Source organism: Heterodontus francisci, chromosome 34 (assembly GCF_036365525.1).
Source record: "Heterodontus francisci isolate sHetFra1 chromosome 34, sHetFra1.hap1, whole genome shotgun sequence".
Lineage (NCBI taxonomy): Eukaryota > Metazoa > Chordata > Chondrichthyes > Heterodontiformes > Heterodontidae > Heterodontus > Heterodontus francisci.
The window spans coordinates 15,865,323-15,886,799 of NC_090404.1; the positions used below are offsets into that span (position 1 = coordinate 15,865,323).

A 21,477-nucleotide genomic window follows, 5' to 3' on the forward strand; every position below is an offset into this window, starting at 1 on the left:
TCAGGGAGATATCTGTACACTGACTGGTGTCTCTCAGTCCCTCTCCCTAAGGGAGATATCTGTACACTGACTGGTGTCTCTCAGTCCCTCTCTCTCTGGGAGATATCTGCACACTGACTGGTGTCTCTCAGTCCCTCTCTCTCTGGGAGATATCTGTACACTGACTGGTGTCTCTCAGTCCCTCTCTCTCTGGGAGATATCTGTACACTGACTGGTGTCTCTCAGTCCCTCTCTCTCTGGGAGATATCGGTACACTGACTGGTGTCTCTCAGTCCCCTCTCTCTCAGGGTGATATATGTACACTGACTGGCGTCTCTCAGTCCCTCTCTCTCAGGGTGATATCTGTACACTGACTGGTGTCTCTCAATTCCTCTCTCTCAGGGTGATATCTGTACACTGACTGGTGTCTCTCAGTCCCTGTCTCTCTGGGAGATATCGGTACACTGACTGGTGTCTCTCAGTCCCTCTCTCTCTGGGAGATATCTGTACACTGACTGGTGTCTCTCAGTCCCTCTCTCTCTGGGAGATATCTGTACACTGACTGGTGTCTCTCAGTCCCTCTCTCTCTGGGAGATATCGGTACACTGACTGGTGTCTCTCAGTCCCCTCTCTCTCAGGGTGATATATGTACACTGACTGGCGTCTCTCAGTCCCTCTCTCTCAGGGTGATATCTGTACACTGACTGGTGTCTCTCAATTCCTCTCTCTCAGGGTGATATCTGTACACTGACTGGTGTCTCTCAGTCCCTGTCTCTCTGGGAGATATCGGTACACTGACTGGTGTCTCTCAGTCCCTCTCTCTCTGGGAGATATCGGTACACTGACTGGTGTTTCTCAGTTCCTCTCTCTCAGGGTGATATATGTACACTGCCTGGTGTCTCTCAGTCCCTCTCTCTCAGGGTGATATCTGTGCACTGACTGGTGTCTCTCAGTCCCTCTCTCTCTGGGAGATATCTGTACACTGACTGGTGTCTCTCAGTTCCTCTCTCTGAGGGTGATAACTGTACACTGACTGGCATCTCTCATTCCCTCTCTCTCTGGGAAATATCTGTACACTGACTGGTGTCTCTCAGTTCCTCTCTCTCAGGGTGATATATGTACACTGACTGATGTCTCTCAGTTCCTCTCTCTCAATGTGATATCTGTACACTGACTGGTGTCTCTCAGTCCCTCTCTCTGTGGGAGATATCGGTACACTGACTGGTGTCTCTCAGTTCCTCTCTCTCAGGGAGATATCTGTACACTGACTAGTGTCTCCCAGTTCCTCTTTCTCAGGGTGATATCTGTACACTGACTGGTGTCTCTCAGTTCCTCTCTCTCAGGTAGATATCTGTACACTGACTAGTGTCTCCCAGTTCCTCTTTCTCAGGGTGATATCTGTACACTGACTGCTGTCTCTCAGTCCCTCTTTCTCAGGGAGATATCTGTACACTGACTGGTGTCTCTCAGTCCCTGTCTCTCTGGGAGATATCGGTACACTGACTGGTGTCTCTCAGTCCCTCTCTCTCTGGGAGATATCTGTACACTGACTGGTGTCTCTCAGTCCCTCTCTCTCTGGGAGATATCTGTACACTGACTGGTGTCTCTCAGTCCCTCTCTCTCTGGGAGATATCGGTACACTGACTGGTGTCTCTCAGTCCCCTCTCTCTCAGGGTGATATATGTACACTGACTGGCGTCTCTCAGTCCCTCTCTCTCAGGGTGATATCTGTACACTGACTGGTGTCTCTCAATTCCTCTCTCTCAGGGTGATATCTGTACACTGACTGGTGTCTCTCAGTCCCTGTCTCTCTGGGAGATATCGGTACACTGACTGGTGTCTCTCAGTCCCTCTCTCTCTGGGAGATATCGGTACACTGACTGGTGTTTCTCAGTTCCTCTCTCTCAGGGTGATATATGTACACTGCCTGGTGTCTCTCAGTCCCTCTCTCTCAGGGTGATATCTGTGCACTGACTGGTGTCTCTCAGTCCCTCTCTCTCTGGGAGATATCTGTACACTGACTGGTGTCTCTCAGTTCCTCTCTCTGAGGGTGATAACTGTACACTGACTGGCATCTCTCATTCCCTCTCTCTCTGGGAAATATCTGTACACTGACTGGTGTCTCTCAGTTCCTCTCTCTCAGGGTGATATATGTACACTGACTGATGTCTCTCAGTTCCTCTCTCTCAATGTGATATCTGTACACTGACTGGTGTCTCTCAGTCCCTCTCTCTGTGGGAGATATCGGTACACTGACTGGTGTCTCTCAGTTCCTCTCTCTCAGGGAGATATCTGTACACTGACTAGTGTCTCCCAGTTCCTCTTTCTCAGGGTGATATCTGTACACTGACTGGTGTCTCTCAGTTCCTCTCTCTCAGGTAGATATCTGTACACTGACTAGTGTCTCCCAGTTCCTCTTTCTCAGGGTGATATCTGTACACTGACTGCTGTCTCTCAGTCCCTCTTTCTCAGGGAGATATCTGTACACTGACTGATGTCTCTCAGTCCTCTCTCTCAGGGAGATATCTGTGCACTGACTGGTCTGTCTGGTTATCTTTCTTTCCCTTTCTTTGTTGCCTCTGTTCTCTGTACATTTCCCTCCATTTCTCTGTCATTCTTTGTCTGTCTCTCTGTCTGTCTCCCTCTCTGTTTGTGTTTTTCTCTCTCTCTTCCTCCATCCCGTTGCCTCTTCCTCTGCACTCTGTCGCTTCTTGTCTGATTGCAACAACCTGCTGTTTTCCCTTCACACAGTTCCTGTGGCCGTGGTCTCTGAGACAATAGCAATGGTGTTGAGTGTGATGTAGAGAGATGGCAGTGCTCCGCTCTTCAGTGTATAGCTGACGCGTACAGCTTCTTATATACTTCCTGAAGGAGCAAATATAATGCGTTCACTACTTTTGCACAATTTCTAGTTTAGCGATCCGAAGGGCTTAGCTCAGCTGGTCTTGCTCTCCCTGTGTCAGACGGTTGTGGGTTTGCGTCCCCACTCCGGAGAATCGAGACCCATAATCCGGGGCTGACACACTGAGAGAATGCCACACCGTCAGAGGAGCCGTCTGTCGGAGGAGCCTTTAAACCGCCGGCCCGGTGCCCTGGTGCCGGCAGTGCTCTCTCAAACCAATGGCATCACGACGCAAATTAACTGGTTCAGTCATCTCAGTGCTGTTTGTGGGATCTTGCTGTGTGCAAACTGTATGCCGCCGAGCGACCGCACTTCGAATTCAATGGCCGTTGGATGTCTTGAGGATGTAAACATGGGAACGTAGGATATTCCAGGATGACAGTCCATTCAGCTGACTTTTCAGTGTACTGCTAGTCAGACAGTGCAATGATAATGGTGTCATTGAGCCAATCACAATGATCAATGTCCATCAATTAGTCCACTGAGTGACAAGATGGGGCAGTGGGTGAGGCACTGACCTTTCACCCTCTGGGATCAAGGGTCAACTCCAGGCCAAGCAAGAGATTTCATTTTCGTTTGTTTTTTGTTTTTTTTCCCCGTCTTTTTCTTTTGATGTCGAGGGGGCCTGTATTCCCCAGGCCCCCTTTATATACATTTTATAAAATAACTTTATTAAAATCGAATAAATAAACCAAAAATTCAAATTAAAATGCCATTCTCGGCGTCGGCGATGCACTCCAGTCCCTGCGGTGCCCGCCGGTCGTGGAAGGCCTCAAGCGTACCGGCGGACACCGCATGCTCCTTCTCCAGGGACACCCGGGCGTGAACGTAACCGCGGAAGAGGGGCGGGAAATCAGGGAGGACGGACACCGCTCCCCCACCCAACGGCCCGCAACCTGGGCCTGTAACTTGCCACCTGGGCCAGGCCCAGGAGCAGACCAACGAGGAGATCCTCCTCCCGGCCCAGGCCCCTCCTCACTGGGTGCCCAAAGATCAGGAGCGTGGGACTGAAGTGCAGCCAGAACTTGAGGAGCAGCCCCTTCAAATATGCAAACAGGGGCTGCAACCTCACACACTCCATATAGACATGGAACACAGACTCATCCAGGCAGCAGAAATTACAGGCGATATATCTAACCCCGTGCTGTACCTGTCCTGGGAGTGTTTGATGGGGACAGTGTAGAGGGAGCTTTACTCTGTATCTAACCCCCGTTTTTTTTTTTGATGGGGGACAGTGTAGAGGGAGCTTTACTCTGTATCTAACCCCCGTGCTGTCCCTGTCCTGGGAGTGTTTGATGGGAGACAGTGTAGAGGGAGCTTTCCTCTGTATCTAACCCCCGTGCTGTACCTGTCCTGGGAGTGTTTGATGGGGACAGTGTAGAGGGAGCTTTACTCTGTATCTAACCCCCGTTTTTTTTTAATGGGGGACAGTGTAGAGGGAGCTTTACTCTGTATCTAACCCCCGTGCTGTACCTGTCCTGGGAGTGTTTGATGGGGACAGTGTAGAGGGAGCTTTACTCTGTATCTAATGCCATGCTGTCCTTGTGTGGAGCTCATTTTAGGCAGTCTGCCTCTTTCAGTCTCATTTTCTCTCGCACTCTCTCCCTCAGGCTGTCTTGCACTCTCTTTCTCTCACTCTTGCACTATGTTTCACTGTCTCTCTGTTTTGCTTCTCTCTCGCTCTCTCGCACTGTCTCACACTCTGTTGTTTGTGCTTGCTCGCCCCAGCCCTCACCCTCTCAATCTTTCTCTCTCCATTTCATGTTTGTGTTCTTTCGCTCTCTCTCTCTGTCTTGTACTCTCTCTCTCTCTCTGTCATCTGTGCTCTCTTTCGCTGTCTGTGTTGTATGTTCCCTCGGTCGTGCGTGCCCCCTCTCGCATCCCCTCCATTACGAGCACCCCTATCGCACGTGCCATCCATCGCGCGTGCCGTCCATCGCACACGCCCCCTCTTGCGCGCCCTCTGTCGCGCACACCCCTCTCGTGTGCCCTCCGTTGCGCGTGCCCCATTCTCGCGCGCCCTCCATTGCACATGCCCCCTCTCGCATGCCCTCCGTTGTGCACGTCCCCTCTCATGCACCCTGCATCGCGCACGCCCCGTTCTCATGTGCCTTCCATTGCGCGTGTGCCCTCCATTGTGTGCGCCCTCTCTTGCGCGCCTTCGATCACGCGCGCCTGCTCTCGTGGGCCTCTGTCACGCACGCTCCATTCTCCCACTCCCCCCTCTTGCGTGCCCTCTGTTGCGTGCACTCTCCATCACGCACACCCCTCTCACACACCCTCTGTCAAGCACGCACCCTCCATCTCCCTGTCTGTCTGTCTCTCTCTCTTTCTCCCTTTCTCTGTTTTGCTCTTTCTGTCCCTCATTGTCTCTGTCTCTGTCTCACACATTTTCTCTCTCTGACTGTCTATATGTCTGTCTCTGTCTGTCTGTCTCTGTCTCTCTCTCTCTCTGTCTGCCTTGCTTGTTCACTCTCGGTCTTGCATGCTCACTCTCCCTGTCTCTCCTTCTCTCTCTCTCTCTCTCTCTCTCTTTCTGTCGATCCCAGATGGCTCCAGTATGAGATAAGGATGACTTTTCAGTCTAGCCCTGCCCTGCCCTGCTTCAGGCAAGATGCTTTCAGTTGGTTGCTGACGAGTAATCTTTGCATCTGGGGTGTTGCTGCGGCAACCACTTAAACACACAGCACAACACCAGGATACCAGTTTCCCTAACAACAAGAGAAAAATAACTCTTCCTTTTTGTTCAACAGAGAGAGAGAGAGAAGCCAAGAGCTTTCAGGGGCAGGGACAGTTGTGGCGAGCGTGAGCAGTCATGTCGTCTTGTCTATTTTCAGCAACTCAAAGTCAAGTTCCAAGGCCCCAGCTTCCAACACCCCCGGTCTGTGCTGCTTGAGCTGATCCCAGCCAGTAGCAGACGGTCATGGGTGCTACAGTTGGTACGAAATTTAAGTGTCATTCCTGGCTTAGAAGGTCTCACACACCCGTCTTTCGGAATGTCCTGGGCCTCACCTGCCCTCTTGGGTGGACGCGAGAGATCTCATGACCACTTTTGGATGAAGAGAATTGCCGGGGGTGTTGGCGGGGGAGGAATGGGGGGGGGGGGGGGAGGGTGGGGGCAGTGGGGGGAGTCCTTCCCCGGGTGGCCCGAGGCCAATACTTAATCCCTTAACCAACGCTCGAACAGATGATCTCGTTGCTGTTGGCAGGATCTTGCTGTCCGTCAATTGGCTGCAGCGATTGCTTGGATTCCACTTCAAAGGTTGCACGTTGGCTCTGGGAAGTTCTGAGGATGTGGGAGGCGCTATACAAATGAATTATTTCTTTGTTTTAATCATAGGCCCCCACTATCGCACCATGTCCTGATGGGCATTGGCGTCAATAGATGGGATGGTGATGGCAGGCGGCTGGGACTGGTTGAGCATATTTAATAGAGGGCTTTCAGTACTGCAGTGAATTCTGGGATAGTACAACACCCATTTCTCCCCTTCCTACCTCTCTCTCTCTCTCTCTCTCTCACACACATAACGCTCAGTGACAAAAAGACTTACATTTATACAGCACTTTTCATGACCTTTGAACCACCCAATTACAGAGCCAATCGAACTCCCTCCTTCCGCTCCCCCCCACCCCCACCGGTCCCTCCCACTCCTCACCTACCCAGCACTTGGTTTGTCCTCCTATGTGGGAAACTGAACCCCATTTTCCCAATTTAGCCTTAGGGTCACTGCCCCACTCCACCCTCCCACTGAAGTACAGGTTTCACCCTTGGGTAGCTATCCGCCAAGGGGCTTTTCTTCACACATGGGCCCAGGCAGCGACTGCTGGCAAGGCATTCGACCAATGAGGGCATCACAGCTGAGCCCTTATCCTGTCCTAAGCTGACCTCCACTGGAGGCAATGGATGGTGATCAGGTGCAAGAACCTTGTCCAGTGCGTGGATCTTTGAAGGTGGCAGGACATATTGAGAGAGTGGTTGGCCAAGCATATGGGATCTCGGGCCGCATAAATAGAGGCATTGAGTACAAAAGCAGGGAAGCTTTGCCGAGCCTTTGTAAAACTCCGGTTAGGCCTCAACTGAAGTATTGCATCCAGTTCTGGTCACCACACTTTAGGAAGGATTTGAGGGTCATTGAGAGGAGATTTATCAGAATGGTTCCAAGGAAGAGTAAATTTAGCTGATGGGTTAGGTTGGAGAAGCTGGGGTTGTTCTCCTTGCAGCAAAGGAGATTGAGGGGCGATTTGACAGAGGCGTACAAGATTATGACAGGCTTACATAAGGTAGATCACAGGTCGTGGGAGTCAGTTGCCAGCGTTCGCCAGATTTGGCGGGCAGCCATAAAGGTGGGGCTAAAGTGCGGCGAGTCGAAGAGACTTAGCAGTTGGCAGGAAAAAAGACAGAAGCGCAAGGGGAGAGCCAACTGTGTAACAGCCCCGACAAACAAATTTCTCTGCAGCACCTGTGGAAGAGCCTGTCACTCTAGAATTGGCCTTTATAGCCACTCCAGGCGCTGCTCCACACATCACTGACCAACTCCAGGCGCTTACCCATTGTCTCTCGAGATAAGGAGGCCAAAGAAGAAGAAGAAGACATAAGGTAGAGAAAGAAAAACTGTTCTCACTAGCTGATGGTGCAAGGACTGGAGGGAAACAGATTGTAGATTTTGGGTAAGAGGTGCAGGGGGGAATGTGAGGAAGAACTTTTTTACACAGTGGGTGGTAATGAGCTGGAACTCACTGTCCAGGAGTGGGGTGGAAGCAGAGACAATCAATGACTTCAAGAGGAAATTGGATGGGCACTTGAGGGAAATGAACTTGCAGGGCTACGGCTATCGAGGGGGGGTGGGGGACTAACTGGATAGCTCCGCGGAGAGCTGGCACGGACTCAATGGGTAAGTGATTCTATGACACCAAGACTTTTCCCAGCCCCCTCCCCAACACGTGTTGTCGCCACCACCAAACATGGTTTGTATGTACACAAATGTTAGAAGGTGGCAGGACAAGTTGAGAAGCCTTTTTTATTAAAAAAAGTACACTTGGCTTTATTAATCGAGGAATGGAGTACAAAAGCAAGGAGGTTATGCTGAACTAGTTAGGGCCAGCTGGAAAATTTTGTTCAATTCTGAGCCCCACATTTTAGGGAAAAAAAATTCTGGAATTGAAAGCGAGTCTTGGTAATCATCAATTGTCGTAAAAACCCATCTGGTTCACGGATGTCCTTTAGGGAAGGAAATCTGCCGTCCTTACCTGGTCTGGCCTACATGTGACTCCAGACCCACGGCAATGTGGCTGACTCTTAACTGCTCTCTGAAATGGCCTAGCAAGACACTCAGTTGTCAAGGCCAATTCAGGTTGGGCAACAAATACTGGCCTTGCCAGCGATGCCCACATCCCAGGAAATGATAAAAAAAACAAAGAGCCAGCACAGGAACGATGGGTTGAATGGCCTCCCACCATGCTGCATCATTTGATGATTCTATGACTTAAGGGTCGATGGTGAGCTTGGGGGTGCAGTGACTGTCAGGTGATTGTGGTGTCAGCTGGTGTTTAGCTGCCGTAGACGGGGGAGGCCCTCCTGCGTAAGCCGGGCAGTTGGAATGCTGGCCCTCGTCTGTCGGGCCTGACACGCAAAGAATGGCTGCTCAGGTCAGAAACTGGAGGGTGTGCGTAGTGACCCACATACCACAGAATCCTTCATTTGCCAAGTAAAAGCGAGGATTGTGGGTAATGCATGTCTCAGTGTCAGCAGGTAAAATGGAATGATTCACTCCCGTCTGGTACTGTACGGACCGTGTGTGTGTCTCAGTGTCAGCTCCTCTACATGTACAGTACACAGTGGGTATACGGGAATGATTCACTCCTGTCTGGTACTGTACGGACCGTGTGTGTGTCTCAGTGTCAGCTCCTCTACATGTACAGTACACAGTGGGTAAAAGGGAATGATTCACTCCTGTCTGGTACTGTACGGACTGTGTGTGTGTCTCAGTGTCAGCTCCTCTACAGGTACAGGACACAGTGGGTAAATGGGAATGATTCACTCCTGTCTGGTACTGTATAGACCGTGTGTGAGTCTCAGTGTCAGCTCCTGTACATGTACAGTACACAGTGGGTAAAAGGGAATGATTCACTCCCGGCTGGTACTGTACGGACCGTGTGTGAGTCTCAGTGTCAGCTCCTGTACATGTACAGTACACAGTGGGTAAAAGGGAATGATTCACTCCCGGCTGGTACTGTACGGACCGTGTGTGAGTCTCAGTGTCAGCTCCTGTACATGTACAGTACAGAGCAGATAAAAGGGAATGATTCACTCCTGTCTGGTACTGTACGGACCGTGTGATTCTCAGTGTCAGCACCTGTACATGTACAGACACAGTGGACTCTGTTTACTGAGTGAGCATGATCTCACCCTGTACACCTGAGCTTGCCTTCCACAAGGTGACAGAGATTTGTCAGTGAGTGAGTGGAATGTTTACCAACAGGGAGTGAGTGTGCACCGCATGACTGAACAGCCATTCAGAGAGCAATGGATGAGAAAGAAATAATACCCACTTAGGATTGGGAGGAATCCGATATTAGAAATGTGCACCAGGTTCTATTTTATGTGGGGTGAAGTGTATGGGATGGCCTCAACTCCTTGCTGCCGTATGGGTTCCACGGGACCCAGACGCCCTCCAACAACTCGCACGCAAGCCCAGGCTCAAGCATCAGTGGGATATTCGACTGCAGGGGCGTCAAAGCTGAACCACAAGCCTGTCCCGACACGCCCCCTACTTATCCACTTTCCTGCAGGGAGTCACTGGTCCCTGATTGGGAGCAGGAACCTAGAGTAGTGGGAGTGTTGGAGGGGATTGGGGGATGACCCAAATGCATCACTGGAGGATGGTATCAGGACCCCTCCTGCTCTGTGTGTGGGGCTCAGAACCAATTCTCGCCCCCGCCTACTCCCACCCCCGGCTGGGATCAGCTAGCTCGGCAAGTACCAATGTGGAAGGGGGGCGGGGGGGGGGGGGGTGGAATCTGGTCCCCTCCCTGTTGGACTCAGTCCCACAACCAGCAATGTTATCATTTACTGCGAGGGGAATTGAACACTAAAGTAGGGAGGTCATGCTTCAGTTATACAGGGCATTGGTGAGACCACATGTGGAGTACTGTGTACAGTACTGGTCTCCTTATTTAAGGAAGGATGTAAATGCATTGGAGACGGTACAGAGAAGGTTTACTAGACTAATATCTGGAATGGGCGGGTTGTCTTATGAGGAAAGGTTGGACAGGCTAGGCTTGTATCCACTGGAGTTTAGAAGAGTAAGAGGCGACTTGATTGAAACATAAGATCTTGAGGGGTCTTGACAGGGTGGATGTGGAAAGGATGTTTCCCCTTGTGGGAGAATCTAGAACTAGGGGTCACTGTTTAAAAATAAGGGGTTGCCCATTTCAGACAGAGATGAGGAGAATTGTTTCTCTCAGAGGGTCGTGAGTCTTTGGAATTCTCTTCCTCAAAAGGCGGTGGAAGCAGAGTCTTTGAATATTTTTAAGGCAGAGGTAGATAGATTCGTGATAAGGGGGTGAAAGGTTATCGGGGGTAGGCGGGAATGTGGAGTTGAGGTTACAATCAGATCAACCATGATCACATTGAATGGAGGAGCAGGCTTGAGGGGCCGAGTGGCCTCCTCCTCCTCCTAATTCATACGTTTGTTTGTATGTTTATTTGGGAGTTTATTTGGGTTATGCATTTTTTTTTATATAAGTAATTATAAGGTGGCAAGTGGGCCCCAAGACACACTGTGCAGGATGTGGCCAGGGGCTGTGAGAGTTAGGGAGATGCTGAGGTAATATGTGGAAGCTGTAGGCAGTGGTTGGCAAGCTCGAGTTTTCAAAGCCCCGAGAGCCTCTGAGGGAGGAATTCCACTGTTTAATTTCCTGGGAAAGGGTCGTAGAATCATAGAGCACAGAAGGAGGCCTTTCGGCCCATCATGTCTGTGCCAGCTCTTTCGAAGAGCTTTCCAATTAGTGCCATACCTCTCTGCTCATTCCCCATAGAATCATAGAAAGTTTAAGGCACAGAAAGAGGCCACTTGGCCCATCGAATCTGTGCTGGCCGAAAAACGATCCACCTATTCTAATCCCACCTTTCAGCATTTGGTCCATAGCCCTTAGGCACTTCAGGTGTATATCCAGACTCCTTTTGAATGAGTTGAGGGTCTCTGCCTCAACTACCCTTTCAGGCAGTGAGTTCCAGACCATCACCACCCTCTGGGTGAAAAAGATTTTCCTCATCTCCCCCTAATTGTTCTACCAATCACTTTAAATCTATGCCCCCTTGTCACTGACCTCTCTGCTAAGGTGAATAGACCCTTCACCTCCCCTCTATCCAGGCCCCTCAAAATTTTGTACATTTCAATCAGATCTCCACTTAGTCTTCTCTGTTCCAAGGAGAACAACCCCAGCCTATCCTTTCCTCATAGCGGCATTTTTCTAGTCCTGGCAACATCCTCGTAAATCTGCTCTGTACCCTCTCTAGTGCAATTACATCCTTTCTGTAATGAGGTGACCAGAACTGCACACAGTACTCAAGTTTTGGCCTAACCAATGAGTTATACAGTTCCAGCATAACCTCCCTGTTCTTATATTCTATACCTTGGCTAATAAAGGAAAGGATTCCATATGCCTTCTTAACCACCTTATCGACCTGTCCTGCTACCTTCAGGAATCCGTGGACATTCACTCTAAGGTCCCTCACTTCCTCTACACTTCTCAGTATTTTCCCATTAATCCTTTGCCTTGTTTGACCTCCCCAAATGCATCACCTCATACTTCTCCAGGTTGAATTCCATTTGCCACTTTTCTGCCCATCTGACCAGACCATCAATATCTTTTTGCAGCCAACAGCTATCCTCCTCGCTATCTACCACACGGCCAATCTTTGTGTCATCTGCAAACTTCTTGATCATGCCCCCTACATTTACGTCCAAATTGTTAATATATGTCACAAAAAGCAGGGGATTCAGTACTGAGCCCTGCGGAATGCCACTGGAATAAGCTCTCCAGTTGCTAGAACACCCATCACCAATTACCCTTTGTTTCCTGCCACTGAGCCAATTTTGTTCCCAACTTGCTGCATTTCCCTGGATTCCATGGGATTTTATTTTTTTAACCAGTCTGCCATGTGGGACCTGGTCAAAAGCCTTGCTAAAACCCATGTAGACCACATCAATTGCACTACCCTCATCTATCTTGCTTGTTACTTTTTCAAAACATTCGATCAAGTTGGTCAAACAAGATTGTCCCTTAACAAATCCATGCTGACTATCCTTTACTAACCTGTGCCCTTCTAAGTGATAGTTTATCCTGTCTCTCAGAATAGAATTGGAAAGCTCTTCGAAAGAGCTGGCACAGACATGATGGGCCGAAAGGCCTCCTTCTGTGCTCTATGATTCTACGACCCTTTCCCAGGAAATTAAACAGTGGAATTCCTCCCTCAGAGGCTCTCGGGGCTTTGAAAACTCGAGCTTGCCAACCACTGCCTACAGCTTCCACATATTACCTCAGCATCTCCCTAACTCTCACAGCCCAAATTCATTGCAAGCAGACGCAAACCTGTCGATGAGACTCTGCAGGCATTCTTCAGTGTGAGATGTTAAAGCAGCATCGTCAGCAAAGAGGAGTTCTCTGATGAGGACTTTCCGTACTTTGGACTTCGCTCTTAGACGGGCAAGGTTGAACAACCTGCCCCCTGATCTTGTGTGGAGGAAAATTCCTTCTTCAGAGGATTTGAACGCATGTGAAAGCAGCAGGGAGAAGAAAATCCCAAAAAGTGTGGGTGCGAGAACACAGCCCTGTTTCACACCACTCAGGATAGGAAAGGGCTCTGATGAGGAGCCACCATGTTGAATTGTGCCTTTCATATTGTCATGGAATGAGGTGATGATACTTAGTAGCTTTGGTGGACATCCGATCTTTTCTAGTAGTCTGAAGAGACCACGTCTGCTGACGAGGTCAAAGGCTTTGGTGAGATCAATGAAAGCAATGTAGAGGGGCATCTGTTGTTCACGGCATTTCTCCTGTATCTGACGAAGGGAGAACAGCATGTCAATAGTCGATCTCTCTGCACGAAAGCCACACTGTGCCTCAGGGTAGACGCGCTCGGCCAGCTTCTGGAGCCTGTTCAGAGCGACTCGAGCAAAGACTTTCCCCACTATGCTGAGCAGGGAGATTCCACGGTAGTTGTTGCAGTCACCGCGGTCACCTTTGTTTTTATAGAGGGTGATGATGTTGGCATCGCGCATGTCCTGGGGTACTGCTCCCTCGTCCCAGCACAGGCATAGCAGTTCATGTAGTGCTGAGAGTATAGCAGGCTTGGCACTCTTGATTATTTCAGGGGTAATGCTGTCCTTCCCAGGGGCTTTTCCGCTGGCTAGGGAATCAATGGCATCACTGAGTTCCGATTTGGTTGGCTGTATGTCCAGCTCATCCATGACTGGTAGAGGCTGGGCTGCATTGAGGGCAGTCTCAGTGACAGCATTCTCCCTGGAGTACAGTTCTAGGTAGTGCTCAACCCAGCGGTCCATCTGTTTGCGTTGGTCAGTGATTATGTCCCCCGATTTAGATTTGAGGGGGGTGATCTTCTTGATGGTTGGCCCAAGAGCTCTCTTCATGCCATCATACATTCCTCTGATGTTTCCGGTGTCTGAGGCCAGCTGAATATGGCTGCATAGGTGTTGCCAGTAGTCGTTTGCGCAACGCCTAGCTGTTCTTTGTGCAGTACTTCTGGCTGCTTTAAGTGCTGCGGATGTTAAATCGCTGGGGGCTTTCTTGTAGTTCAAAAGTGCAATGCGCTTAGCGGCTATGACAGGTTCCAGCTCTTCATTATGAGATTGAAACCAGTCTGCATTTCTCTTCGCACTTTTGCCGTAGGTGGTCAAAGCTGACTCATAGATGGCGTCTCTGATGTGGGCCCACTTGGTCTCAGCATCCCCTGTGGGAGTGTTTTGAAGGGCTGTTACAAGTGAATTTAGAAATTTTTGTAACAGCTGTGGGTGAGAAATTCTGCGAAATTCTTAATGTATTGATAAAACATCTTTGGGTTCACCTTGATTTTGTTTGCCAATATTCTTTCCTGTCTTCACTTTGCTTTCCTAATTTCCTTTTTGATTTCACCCCTCTACTTTCTATACTCCTCTCGGCTTTCTGTAGTATTGAGTTCTCGGTGTCGGACATGAGCTTTCCTTTTCTGCCTTATCTTACCCTGTAGGCTCCTTGACATCCATGGGGCTCTAGATTTGGCCGTCTCACCCTTTTCTTTGTGGGAATATGTTTATCCTGAACCCCTTGAATCTCCCCTTTGAATGCCTCCCACTGTTCTGACACTGATTTACCTTCAAGTAGCTGTTTCCAGTTCACTTTCGCTAAATCACTCCTCAGTTTAGTAAAATTGGCCTTGCCCCAACTGAGAACTCTAACTCCTATTCTATCTTTGTCCTTTTCCATAATTATGTTAAAACTGACTGAATTATGATCACTACTACCAAAATGCTCTCCTACTGTCACCCCTTCCACCTGCCCATCCTCATTTACTAAAACTAAGTCTGAAACTACGCCCTCTCTTGTTGGACCTGCTACATACTGGGCAAAAAAGTTCTTCTGAATGCACCTCAAGAATTCTGCTCCCTCAATTCCTTTCACACTAAAACTATCCCAGTTAATATTGGGGTAGTTAAAATTCCCTACTATTACTGCCCTAATGTTCTTGCACTTCTCAGAGATTTGCCTACATATCTGCTCTTCTATCTCCCTCTGACTGTTTGGGGTCTATAATACACTCCCAGCAGTGTGATTGCCCTCTTTTTTGTTCCTTAGCTCAATCCATATGGCCTCATTTGATGAACCTTCCAACATATCATCCCTCCTCACAGCTGTAATAGTTTCCTTGAGCAAAATTGCCACTCCCCCTCCTTTCTTATCCCCCTCCCTATCGCGTCTGAAAATCCTGTAACAAGGAACATTGAGTTGCCATTCCTGTCCCTCCTTAAGCCATGTTTCTGTAATAGCTATGATATCATACTGCCACATGTCTATCTGTGCCCTCAACTCAGCTGCTTTATTTGCTATGCTCCTTGCATTGAAACAGATACCCTTGAGCACTGCCAAAATTTTTATTTTTATTTTCTAACCTTTGTTTCCTCTGTCTTCCAGACTCATCCATTAATTTTCTGCCTTCCATTTTCATTTCTGATTTTGTCCCAACTGAGTCTTGAAGTATTTAACCAATTTTAGCTTTCAAACGCTTCTGTTGGATCTGTTTCTCCCTATGTACTCTATCAAAACCCCTCCGGTTTTGAATGCCTCTGTTCAATCTCACCTTAATCTTCACCGTGTTGAGGAGAACAACCCAGCTTCTCCATTCTCTCCATGATGAGCTAGAGTAGGAGATGGGGCAATGAGTCCTGATTTCAGTTCAGGGAGGGCAACATAGGAAAAGGAGTAGGCATTCAACCCCTCAATTATATACAGAGTAAAGCTCCCTCTACACTGTCCCCATCAAACACTCCCAGGACAGGTACAACACGGGGTTAGATACAGAGTAAAGCTCCCTCTACACTGTCCCCATCAAACACTCCCAGGACAGGGAGAGTACGGGGGTTAGATACAGAGTAAAGCTCCCTCTACACTGTCCCCATCAAACACTCCCAGGACAGGTACAGCACGAGAGAGAGAGATTGGGATTAGGTACACCGCGACACGTTATTTTCTTGTATCGTGTCCTCGAATATAGAAGAGGAAGATAAACTTGTATTGATAAAAGATCTTTCGCGATCTTGACACATCCCAAAGCATTTCACAGCCAATCAAGTCTTTTTCTGAACAAACGCAGCAGCTGATTTGCACACAGCAAGATCCTACAAACAAGCAATGTGACGAATGACCAGATCATCTGTTTTCAGTGATGTTGGTCAAGAGATAAATATTGGCCCCAAGACCAAGAACTCCCTCACTCTTTTCCCAATAGCGGCCTTGGGATCTGTCGAACCCACCGGAGAGGGCATATGGGGCCCTGAGTTTTATCGTCTCATCTGAAAGACGGCACCTCTGACAGTGCAGCGCTCCCTCAGTACGGGCACCGTGAGTGCCGGCTCTGGCTTATGGGGCTCAACTTTCTGGAGCGGGGACTCGACCCACGACCTTCTGGCTTGGAGGCGAGAGTGGGAAATGCACTGATCCACAGCTGACACCACAGATAGTGAGCGACGAGATAATTTCTTTTTGCACGCCATCGCAATGCTGAGCAATGCCCTGGCAGTCACTCACCTCAATCTCCGCCCCGCCAGGTCCGAAAAGGAGAGAAGCAAAACATGGCCGAAGGAGCGGAGAGCCTGCCGGAGCTGGAGCACTCCTTCCGCAGGTTCGCCATCCACGGTGACACCAAGGCGACCGGCAATGACATGACCGGCAAGAACTTCGCCAAGCTCTGCAAGGACTGCAAGGTGATCGACGGAAAGACCGTCACGGGTACTGACGTCGACATAGTCTTCACCAAGGTCAAGTAAGTGGCATCCTCCCATTGGCTGTGCGAGGTCGTTAGATTTTTTATTGGTGTTACAATCGAGGTGGGAGGAGTGCACTGTTTATTCTCGTCCCACATATTTAAATTACCCCACTTACTGAAACAATCATTTCCTCTATTTGTCCCCAGAATAAAGCACACCAACCAGTTTTCTTTAATAAACAACAAAATTATCAGTTTATTATAAAGCAGGTTTTAACCAATAATGAGGTAAAACATACACACAAATTGAAATATTAAACCTCCTTATTTAACTTAGCCCTCACACACACACAAATACACATACATACGCAACTAGTTAACCGTGAAAATAAAAGGGGATTTTTGTTTTTGTTAGGTGTCCCAAATGCATTGATGGCAGTCAATGGTATCTTCTGAGAACAGTTCTTTCCAGGCGATGTTGATCAGTTTGGGTAGGCTTTCCAAGAGATGTCAAATATGTCTTACAGCAGGGTTGCAGCAACAAGGTTTTAGTTCCCACACATTCGACATACAAAGTTCCTTCAACATTCAGGGTTTCTTCAAATACAGGATGAACTAGGAAATACACTTGATGCAGGATTTCTTTTCAAGAGAGAGAAATGAGCTGTATGGGTCTTCATCTGCACAGGCAAAACCACCAACTGGCTTTTTAACAGTTCAAATTGAATCTACAACTTTCCAGCAGAAAGCCTCTTGACAACCATAAACCTTGGCTTGTCACTTCTTAAACATCTCTCCAAGTCAAAAACAACCCCCGCTGGGTTATTTGAAAACAGGTTCTTCCAGTAACTGTTTACAGTTCAAACTCAGTCCCAGATATTAATTTATCTCCAGCTGCCATTAAGAAGGTGGTGGTAAGCTGTCCATGTGGTGAAGGTGCTCCAACAGTGCAGTTGGGGAGTGACATCTTGTTACTCCCAGTCGCAGACTTTGATACAATTCTGCAGCGAGTAACTCACCTCCTGACTCCCCAAAGCCAGTCCACCATTTACAAGGTGCAAGTCAGAACTGTGATGAAATCCTCTCCACTTGCCTGGGTGGGTGCGGCTCCGACAACACTCAAGAAGTTCAACACCATCCATTTCTCAGTCCCTCTCTCTCAGGGTGATATCTGTACACTGACTGGTGTCTCTCAGTCCCCTTCTCTCAGGGAGATATCTGTACACTGACTGGTGTCTCTCAGTCCCTCTTTCTCAGGGAGGTATCTGTACACTGACTGGTGTCTCTCAGTCCCTCTCTCTCAGGGTGATATCTGTACACTGACTTGTGTTGCTCAGTCCCTCTCTCTCAGAGTGATATCTGCACACTGACTGGTGTCTCTCAGTCCCTCTCTCTCAGGGTGATATCTGCAAACTGACTTGTGTTGCTCAGTCCCTCTCTCTCAGAGTGATATCTGTACACTGACTGGTGTCTCTCAGTCCCTCTCTCTCAGGGTGGTATCTGTACACTGACTGGTGTCTCTCAGTCCCTCTCTCTCAGGGTGATATCTGTACACTGACTGGTGTCTCTCATTCCCTCTCTCTCAGGGTGATATCTGTACACTGACTGGTGTCTCTCAGTCCCTCTCTCTCAGGGTGATATCTGCAAACTGACTTGTGTTGCTCAGTCCCTCTCTCTCACGGAAATATCTGTACACTGACTGGTGCCTCTCAGTCCTTCTCTGTCAGGGAGATGTCTGCACACTGGTCATGTTTGCTGATACCGGATTTTTATTTCTAGATTTAAAAAAAAAAACTGAATTCAACTTCTCACACTGCCACATTGGGTGTTGGGCGCACCTTCCCTGTACTATCTGGGGCAAGCCTCCTGGATTGCTCATTGGCAGGGATATGACACCACCACACACAAAATAAGTGGAGTTCTCCTTGTCTTGCAGGGCCAAGGCTGCTCGGGTAATAACATTCGAGGAGTTCAAACTGGCGCTGATGGAATTGGCTAAGAAAAGGTTCAAGGAGCTGGGTGAGGATGAGGCCCTGGAGGCAGTTTACGCACTCATTGCTGGGAAGGAACCGGCACTGATGGGAATCACGGTTGGTATAGATATTCTATGGGAATGTGCCTTCAATGTGATAGAGTAACCTGGGTTGATTTTTGGAAGGATAGATTACTCTCGAGCCTTTCACCACCTCAGCACGTTCCAAAGTGATGTTGGTTGAGGGCTAAATATTGGTCTCAGGACCCTGGGTAGAATTTTCCCCCCTCCTGCTCTTCTTCCATATAACACCCAGAGGATCTTTTACGTTCACCCGAGAGGGCAGATGTGGAGCGAGTTTTAACGTCTCATCTGAAAGACGGTACCTCCGACAGTGCAGCACTCCCTCAGTACTGGAACTGGGAGTGCCAGCCCTGGAATTTGGGGCTCAAGTCTTTGGAGTAGGGACTCGAACCCATGACTTTCTGAGTCCGAGGTGATCCAGTTAATCTGTTTTTGGCTGACAGATAATTGTTGACCAGCACACTGCCATGTTGAAGAACTGATATGAGACAGAGGGAGCCTAATGGGCTGGATTCAGCCTTCACAAACCCTTCCGAATGAGTGGAAATTCAGTGGGGTAAGGCCTACCGCTGGATCTGCCTCCCACTATCTGTGCTGGGACCGCAGATGGCTTAAGCCTCCCCCCAACCTGTCACCTACAGATGACTGCAGGAGATCGGAGGCTGTTGGTGTGGGGTTGGGGGGGGGGGGGGGGGCCGAGGGGGGGTTGCGGGGGGAGGCAGTGGTGTGCGGGAGCTAGTGGTTGGGAGGAGGGCTTTTGTGTTGGAGTCCTCCTCACTTGCTGATCTTCCCAAGGGGAATTGCCAGGTGGAAGAAAGCAGCAGTCAAGGGTCTCCGTGGTGGGGGAATGGAAGGAGGGAGGGATTTGTGGAGGGCCCTCCTCTCAGGAAACCTGGCAATCACTGAAGGCCTCAGTTCGGGTCTTGCTGAAATATACCAGGCCTAGAGGGTTAAAATATGAGATTATGTTGCACAGAGTAAACTTGTTGTTCTCTCGAATATAGGGGGGTGATCTAATTTAACTGTGTTAAGATGATTAAAGGACTCGACAGAGTAGAGAGAGAGAGAGAAACTATTTCCTCTGGTGGGGGGGGGGGGAACTCCAGAACAAGGGGGCAGAACCTGCCCCCCAGCTCTCGCCCGAAGGAGTTGACCCCTCGTTGGGGTACGGGTTCCACAGGTACCTGCTTGGCCCTCTTCTGGGACCCCACGCAAGTGGCCCATTCTTTGCACATGGGACAAGTAAATGAGTGCTGACAGGCTGTTAGACTGTGGGTGGCATCATTCCAAGCTCTGATCCTCACGACATCCATGCAAACACACACGTTTGTATGAGAGTCAATGGACAGTGATCAGGAGCATGAACCCTGACCTTTTTATGCTGCTGCTTCCCCCCCCCCCCACCCCAACAACTAACCAAGACCCAACTGTAGCCCCACTACTGCCTGCAGCACCCCCTCCCCCTCCACCCTCACCGGCTGGGTTCGGCTAACTCAGCCCCGCTGTGCTCGGCTAATATATATTCTCCCCTGTCCTTTCAGAAGGCCGCGAAGGCTGGGGCCGTGGATCGGCTGACAGACACCTCTAAGTTCACCGGGTCCCACAAGGAGCGGTTCGACGAAGGCGGGAAGGGCAGAGGCAAGGCGGGCCGAGAAAACCTGGTGGAGCACACGGGATTCGTAGCGGCCTACAAGGGGAAGGGCACCTACGACCAAAAAGTCAAAGGCTCGAAATAATTCATCGGGACCACCCGCCCCACCCCCTCTGCTCCCCCCCCACCCCCCACCGCTTGATGTCGGACTAACTACAGTCAAAGTTCCGCGGTCTGCTTGACACCTGAACGCTTCAGCAACATTCCTTCCTTAACAAACTTCAAAGGACAGTGTGCGGATGAGGGTGGAGTTAGGGGGGTTGGTGGAGAGAGGGCGACTGTATGTCATTTTCATTTTATAACATATTCATATGCCAAAAAGGTGCTTCCAGTTATCAATCCTACTATAAGTCAGTAGTCTTCTCCATCTTCCAACTCCCCATGCATCTTACTCCATCTTCATCCTTACTAAGCCCCCAACACATTCTTTCCCAGCGGGTACAGCACTGAACGAGTCCTCACCTCCCCCTTTCCTACTCTGGGCTGCTGCATTTCTGATCACAGAGAACGATGATGTCTGCTCTCCTACCACGCGAGTTTGAGCCATGTCCAGCCAATGCTTGGTTGGGTGATTGGGGGCAACCGCTTTGCGGAACACCTCCGCTCAGTCCGCAGGCCGTGACCCCGAGCTCCCGGTGGCCTGCCATTTTAATTCTCCACCTTGCTCTCCGTGCTGACCTCTCTGTCCTCGGCCTCCTGCAGTGATCCAATGAAGCTCAATGTCAGCTCGAGGAACAGCGCCTCATTTTTCCATGCGGCAATCTGCAGCCTTCCAGACTCAACATGGAGCTCAACCATTTCAGATCGTAATCTCTGCCCCCATTTTGTTTCCTTTTCTTTGCATGTTTCGGTCTTGTTCTTGTTTTTCCCGTTTTTGCTTTCAGAAGGCAGTCGTGCATTATTCTGCCATTCGCACCTCCGATAGACACGTCTTTCATTTCTTTACCTGTCCCATTACCACTCCCTTTGGCTCTGCCCCAACAATTCTTTTATCAGTTAATGTCTCCTGTCTTCTGCTCTCGCACAGACGTTCCCTTTTGTTCTTTTTCCACCCTCTCTCACTTGCTCTTTTTAAAACCTGTTACATTTTTAACTTCTCCCAGTTCTGGTGAAAGGTCATGGACCTGAAACCTCTGTTTCTCTCCCCACAGATGCTGCCAGTATTCCCAGTATTTTCTGTTGTTATTTCTGATTTCCAGCATCTGCAGTATTTTGCTTCTGTATTCATGCTTGTTTAAGTAATTGTCGGCAGGACAAAACCATTAATAAGTTGGCCCTCTCACTCCTACAAGTCACAATGATAATGATCGGAATAGAAGTGTCAATCTGGGGCAATGGGGACCCATATTACAAAATAGAGGGAGCTTTACTCTACTCCGTATCTAACCCCCGTGCTGTACCTGTCCTGG

The 21,477-nt window shown here is 49.3% G+C and overlaps 1 protein-coding gene across 1 annotated transcript in view; it reads left to right on the forward strand.

Annotated features, from left to right (window-relative positions):
• LOC137348513 (tubulin polymerization-promoting protein family member 3-like) overlaps positions 1-20,299 on the forward strand; it is an 82,574-nt gene extending 62,275 nt beyond the window's left edge. Inside the window, exons 2-4 of the mRNA XM_068013817.1 lie at positions 16,204-16,418; positions 18,298-18,451; positions 19,959-20,299. Coding sequence (XP_067869918.1) covers positions 16,228-16,418; positions 18,298-18,451; positions 19,959-20,153 — 540 coding nt within the window. The 5' untranslated portion in view covers positions 16,204-16,227 and the 3' untranslated portion in view covers positions 20,154-20,299. The remainder of the gene's footprint in view (positions 1-16,203; positions 16,419-18,297; positions 18,452-19,958) is intronic.
• The last annotated feature ends 1,178 nt before the right edge of the window (positions 20,300-21,477 follow it).